Source organism: Dermacentor albipictus, chromosome 4, assembly GCF_038994185.2.
Source record: "Dermacentor albipictus isolate Rhodes 1998 colony chromosome 4, USDA_Dalb.pri_finalv2, whole genome shotgun sequence".
Taxonomy (NCBI): Eukaryota; Metazoa; Arthropoda; class Arachnida; order Ixodida; family Ixodidae; genus Dermacentor; species Dermacentor albipictus.
In genome coordinates this window covers 114,199,786-114,206,878 of record NC_091824.1, presented here as the reverse complement: position 1 = coordinate 114,206,878, position 7,093 = coordinate 114,199,786, and the positions used below count along the sequence as shown (strand labels likewise).

The 7,093-nt window shown below is 42.6% G+C and overlaps 1 protein-coding gene across 2 annotated transcripts in view; it reads right to left on the bottom strand.

Annotated features, from left to right (window-relative positions):
• Positions 1–461: 461 nt before the first annotated feature.
• The window catches only part of LOC139059293 (V-type proton ATPase catalytic subunit A-like), a 34,210-nt gene continuing 27,578 nt past the window's right edge, over positions 462–7,093 (bottom strand). For both annotated transcript variants that reach the window (XM_070537493.1, XM_070537494.1), the window contains exons 11-14: positions 6,366–6,573; positions 5,965–6,024; positions 4,048–4,314; positions 462–1,072 (exon numbers count right to left, since the gene is read on the bottom strand). In XM_070537493.1, coding sequence (XP_070393594.1) covers positions 980–1,072; positions 4,048–4,314; positions 5,965–6,024; positions 6,366–6,573 — 628 coding nt within the window. In that variant the 3' untranslated portion in view covers positions 462–979. The remainder of the gene's footprint in view (positions 1,073–4,047; positions 4,315–5,964; positions 6,025–6,365; positions 6,574–7,093) is intronic.

The window sequence follows — 7,093 nt, the reverse complement described above, 5'->3', positions numbered from 1 at the left end:
TCCAAAGGTTGCATGAAACGGCAATTAAGATAAAAAATCAACATGAACAGGCTCCATCGGCAAAGCCACGTTATCTCCAACAGATGTAATTCTTGTGAAACAGCTTTCCAGCTGTCTTATACAAACCTCCCGGCATTGCCAGAGCATTCTACAATAACCAGTAAGGTGTGCAAAAAATTCTTGCAGCGTACATTTGCCATAGCTACCTTTTCTAATTACACATTGTAAATGACTGGTGTTCTGGATGACATAATTTTCTAGATATTTGTAAATGCTTGATTATTTCTGAAGAATAGTTCGTCCCATTAATTCAGGAACCACTGTGAAGTTTAATGTCAATAAATTATTCTCATTCTGCAACTCGTAAGAAAACTGAAATCTGAAAAAGAAAAGCATTCTTAAAGTAAACTTGCTCGCCATAGCAAGCGTCGAGCTGTCACATTGAAAGAGGCACCACCAACTTTTGCAACATTGACATGTAGACTTTATTCTTGACACTTTCATCATCAAAAACACTAAATAAAAAAAATAATAATTGAAGTAAATGGAGGAGTCCAAATATATCACTTTCAAATACCGTGCCATCCCAAAAGCTCACTTCATTAAATGAGGTAACAAAATTGGTATGATAAAAGCGCAAAAATGCTGCTTTAATTTACAAAAAAAAAAGGAACTATAAAAAAAACTGATGCTTCAGAATAATATGTACACAGACCGTCGAGCACCAAAATCGAATGTAAAGGAAAACAAAAAAAATGGTATTGCTGCTCACAGCTTCCGCACTGCTAAGGCAGGCCACTAACATCTAATACACAGACTGCTCTCCCTCGTATGTGCGCAAACCGTTGGACACAGTTACAGTACGAGCCTACTTGGAATGAGGTTGAAGGAAACGACACGGGAAGCTTTAACGGGGCCCAAGCAATCGACACTGTTCTTTGGCTCCCTTCTTGGCAGTGCTGGTGAGGAACGTTCCTTTTCAGTCTTCCAAGTTGCGGAAGGCTTGCTGGATGTTCTCAAACAGCTCCTCAAAGTCCTGCTTGATTTTCTTCTCACCATCCACAGCCGGGTCCTATGACAGAACACAGCACAATATAATTTGTTGTAGCCTACAAACTTAATTATTGCAGCCCAAGCAAAAAAATTTGAACTGTCCTTAGTGAAACAATTTTACAGCATTAAAGTAGAGTTTCATGAAATTTGTGGGCTCATTATGTTAAACTATGTGGGGATGCATCTCATGTGTCCCCTGATATGTTTTCTCGCATAGCTCCCGTCTCCCGTAATCCGGCTTTGCCGTACGGCTTTACGGCAGCAGTTGGTGTGCTTGCAGGGTAGTACGAGACATGGCACGAGTGTTGCTCTCCTAATGCCACCTAACGGCGGGGTTACTTGGGCACATAAAGGGGAAGGCTTTTCCTCTTTGGCTCGGGGTTGCCAAGCAGCGTGGACGTTCCGCATGTGCACCGATCCACAGGATTCTGTGAAACCGTCTCACGAGGCCTATACCGGGATGGACAAACACGATCGCTCGAACGCACCACCATTCGCGTGATCGTACGCACAAATTACCAGGCATCGTTGTTCAGCATGGGGCGAATATATTCACACGCTATCCAGTCATAGTGAGTTGGACTTCCTAGATTTCTCGCGCACCCACCGGCACGTTCTATCGATAAAACTTTGGTCGGCTATACATTGGTGTATAAAAGGTGCAATAAATGCCCTTGTGATTGTCTGCATTACTGTGTTGTCATTTGTTTGTCTCAAGAGCATGACTGAGATCCCACAACTAAAACGGGTGTCTAGCAAACCAAAATTACTATGTCCACATTATCGCACTTTACAGTTATACCTAGATATAATGAACTTCAATATAACTAAATCCTCAATAAACGAAGTATTTAATAATTTATTAAGGGTGTGGCAAATACCAAATAGTAGATTTCAGATTGAATACCAAATCGAATCAAGAATAAAAGCTGAATATCAAACCAAATATTGAATATCAGAAAATGTTCCACAAAATTTAACACTTGCAAGTCTCGTACAAGACAGCACTCCACATGCTTGCGAGTCTCCTAGCACTGCATAACAAGAATGTAGCAAGCTATCTCTATCATGGGTACACCGAAATCAAGATATACAGTACATACAGTATCGCCTACTCTTAATAAAGGGAACTTGAAATTAGTATGCCAGCAGTGATTACAGTTTAGTTCTACTATATGAAGGTCTGAAAAAAATTTTTTTGTTAATAGGATGTCTGATGAATAACATCAAGTGTTTTTCTTTCTCTGAAGCTAAAGAACTACATAGTGAAACCTCATTAAACAGTAGTTGGCCGGAGCTCGGAAAAAGTATGTACTAAACAGTAGTGCTGCCTCGGGCGCAACTCCGACTCGGCCTATTCAAATACATGTAAAACGCAAGAACGTTTTTCTGTGATAACCCCCTGACCAATTTTAAAGAATTTTGTAGCATTTGAGCGAGAAAGTTAAACTATAGTGACTGCTGGAAGCGTAATTTCGATCTAGGGCCTGAATTTTGTGAAAATTTTTAAAATTTTGGAAGTCCAATAAAGACGCACGAACTTAATAAATTAATAGCTCTGCATCAAGAACACATATCGTGGTTCTGTAAATGGCAACCATTCGATAATTCAAAGCGGACAAATTCTAATGTCAATTTATGTCTTACGTAAATTAGGTTGTGTACAAGGGTTCTGCAAAAGCTGTATTTCCATATTACCGAATTTTCTTAGATTCATGTGTAAAATATGAACTTTGTCCGCTTTATATGTATTGTTAGATGCAATTCACAGAATTGTAATATCATATTTCATTGCTGTGTTAGAGTTGTAAATTTCTTAAAAATAAGATGTTATTAAACCTCTACAGTAAAACCTCGGTAAACCATACCTGCTTAAACAGTAGTTTCGTTTTAAATGTTGTGAAGTCAAATTCCTGACTCGGCAGCCATTGAACATAATGCATTCTGTATCCGCATAAACCATACCAGCTTATTACGTATGTATCGGTTAATATGTAGTGTTTGAACGCTTTGTAGCGCAATTGCGGCGATAGGTCGGCCAGGTTGAAAAACGAGCCTGAGAGATCAGAACGGCCTCCAAGTGCAAAAGCAGAGGGTGCTTGGAAGGGTGAAGCCACATTAACATCAACATCATTTCGGCACCGAGCCAGAGAGCGTTGTGGCTGGCTAGTGTTAGCCTGTGTTGTGGCATCGTGCAAGCTAGGAGAAAACCCAGGTACTCAGCATAGAAGAAAAATTGGGCATCGTTCCTGCTATCAAATGTGGCACAAAGTCAGCACTGGCACGCGAGAGGAACCTACGGTTGACTATGGTGCGTGGCATTAGGAATGCGAAGATGTTTGGCATTGCTGCTGGGACTGCGAAAAGATGTCGGCTATGAGGTTCAACTTTTCGCCATCGTTGCATCTGTTATTGCCGAAGTGTCGCCTAACAAAAGTGATGAGAATGACACGGAAAGCGACAGCACGGCTGATTCAGGTCCGGCAGTGGCAGAAGCTCCACATTATGTCAGCCTCATGCGTGTATTTGCTAATAAGGGGCTGGCAGAAAAGCTGGCTTGCAGACTAAAGGAGTTTGAGGTCACTATCCCTGCTAGGCTGCCGCAGCACCAAACTAAAATAAGACTTGTTGTGCGAAATGAATAAATACTTTGTTTTCTGCCCTTTCATCGCACTCCGAGTTTGGTTTTGGACATGTAAGTGGGCGATCTCGCGCTATTTCGGTTAAGTTGCATAAACTCACACAAGTGCAACCTCATTCATGCTTAACCCAAATATGCCTCAAGTGCTTTCTTGCTTCTCCTGCAGATGACAAGAAAAGTCTGCTTGCTGCCTGCACTTCCTAAAATTTAAGCCACTAGCGATGCATCTACGTTGATCAGGTTAGGTCTGATGACGAACTACAGCAGAACTGGGCTACTGACACCACAGTGCCAGCAGAAACTGCAGGCCTAGAATGTAGAGGTCAGCACATCGGTTGAGTGCACAGCATCACCTTGAATTTCATGCTGCTGAGCTGATAGAGGAGGTCCCCGAGTGCCTCGCGGATGAGAGCCCAGGTGATACGGTTCTCACTCTGGGCAGTTGACTCCACCGCCTGCTTGGCCAAGTCGTACAGGCCAATCATGTTGCGTAGCATGCCCACCGACTTGTAGAACGGGCAGAACCGATCGTACGTGGTGTAGCTGTTCTGCTGCAGGAAATCATCCTTCAGCAGACGCGCGACCTCCAGCGTTATCTTGTCAGTCTCGGCCAGGGACGCCTGCACAAAGTCGGCAAGGAGGAACCATGGTGATGCTATATCACTCTCAAAACTTCAGTTGCGGCTGTTCTCAACTTCGACCACAAAAATGACAGAAGTTAAGTTTAATGTCAGCACAGGAATTTTTGATGCCAGTAATGCAAAACTGCTTTTGATTCTGCAATACCCTAGCTTCTTCACTAAAGCTGTGGACTTGAATCATTTCAATTAATCCCACAAAGCCTAATGTATCATTTGTTATGCTGTATTTGGTACCTTGAAGTCCTAATTTCAACATGCAAAAACTTAACAGAAAGCCCATAGCAACATTTTTTATATGCCTCATGTGGAATTGTGTTTGGGCTTAGCGGGGTTAAACTACAATTAAGCCAGCTATTCTATGCCAGAAACAGTTAAATTACAGTTCCTCTTACCTACAAAGACAACTAGAAGTCCAGATGCCCGTTTGGCACAACTGACGTAACTGCAGCATCACAATCACAGTACATGTACTTCTTAAATGAGCTGTTATTAAAACCTTGAAACAAAGTGCCAGGCTATCTTGCAAATTTTCCTCTTTCCTGTGGATCTGCAGCTAGCTATAATTGCCTAAGATCATTCTTTCTTTTTTCCCAAAAACAGACTGGTTCCATCACCAAGCAGTACAAGCTATGTGCTTGTACTCTTCTCCTTGTAACAGCACTTTGATCTTGTCTGGAATTAGCAGCTGTATGGCCAGTTCCAAATGAAAGCTACACAGCAACTGAACAGAAAAAAGTTCAAAGTTGTCAATGGACATTGCTCTTCACAGCTATCAAGCACAATTAAAGAAAAAAAATATGTACACTAACGCATACCTTGCCTGACAACTGAAGCAACATGGCAGCAATTTGATGACATCTGCAGTAATGGCTTTTTTTTTTTTCATCTGCACCCGCTGGAAACTTTACAGCACTCATGCACCTTGCGCACATTTCTACCAGTGTTGTGGCAACTATACACATGAGCCAGAATGCGAATGCACAGGAAAGGCAGCATGGAATACCTAAAAATGCCTTCAGTTCTTGTTGGCCATATTGCTACCCTCAAAGTAACATTCCAAGTGTAACAGTAAACCCAAGGTGGACCCAAGGTGGAAATTCAGTTGCGAACTGCTTCTCTTGTGATTTCAAACTGATAAGAGTGCAGACTAGTCAGCATTATTACAGGAAACGGCACGAAAAAAAGAATGGACAGGTGCTGTCAATACTGATATTGTCTGCATACTAGCTGCATCATTCAAGCATACAAACGGTCTCACAAGAGGTTTGGTTGGCTCCAAACCATACTACAACTTTGGCAAGATGTGGCACTATACAAATACAGAAAGTCAACTGCAACCACGAGTAAACTAGGATGTTTCTTTTTAATTGTAATAGAAAAAAAGGAGCATTAGCAATTTGTCCAGCTCTGAATTAACTTACTGCAATAGCCATGCTTTGCCACTTTCCTTCAATACCTCAAAGTTGATGCAAAGCTCCCCAAACTCTGCAGCCTGTTGACATGAACTTGTAGCAAATTCTAAACCTCGGATGGTGTAATGTGCAAGACGTGCTAGAGAACCCGCCTTCCTGTTTTTTAATACATAGCAGGTCACATGTAGCGATGTAATGGCGGGAAACTTTACTTTACCTTTCCGACAAGCTGGACAATTTCAGAAAGGTCTTCTTCCTCCTGCAGGATCTGCTGGCACTGTTGAAGAAACATCATAGTGAAACCCAAGTAACAGTGCAGACGCAGCAAGCTTTGAACGCCAACAAGCCAAAGGCTAGATATAGATCTCTATAAATTTTTGTGCAGGGAAATAAACAATATAGGAATAGGCAAAAAAAGCAAAAAAGGTTCAGTCCATTGCATGAATGAAGAGAAAAGGTACTTGGGCCCAAGCCATCCCAAGCATCCTAGTGTGGGTTGCATCACATGCGTTACCCATTTCTTCTAACTTCATGCCACTTTCAGGTGGGTGAGGATATCCCTTTCACACGCCACTACATATAGGACGAAACGATCAAGGCACCAAAACAGCAGCGCACCTTTGTTCGGAGCTGTACAAACTCGGGAAAGTTCCTCTCGTAGTAGTCATCGAGGGCTCGTGTGTACTTGCTGTAGGAGATGAGCCAGTTGACAGATGGGAAATGTTTGCGCTGGGCCAGCTTCTTGTCCAAGCCCCAAAACACTTGCACGATGCCCAGCGTTGCAGATGTGACCGGGTCCGAGAAATCACCACCAGGAGGCGAGACACTGCAAGGCACGAAGGCATGGATGTCCACAATCCTTAAAGGGGCATTTAAACACGTTTTGAACACAACACGAAAATGTCCCCTTTCTCTAGACAATCAATGCTGCCGTGAGCATGCGAGCAAAATCCGCATCATTCTGCTGGATGCCACGGGGAACCTATAATCCTCACATAATACAGATTCCTTGCTTCTTCTGACGGCTCTAGAGACCAGCCTTTCTTTTTCTCACCCCACGTGATGAAAGCAATGGTGTCATAGCAGACAGTGCCATCCTGTCAACCTTTTAGTTGCTCTTGGGCACACCTGTATGACAGTAACCTTGAAATGCTACAATTGGCACACTACCGAAAGACCACAAATGGAGCAATAGGCAGGACCTGGCTATCGGTTGTACCAAACCCACTGAGAAAAAACTGAGTTGAGAGGAAATGGGAAAAGCAAGCATTATTTCACTTATACTGTCTTCATTCATACTAGGTCACAGTTGAAGAAAAATACGTCCTGGTTCGGGACTCGAACCC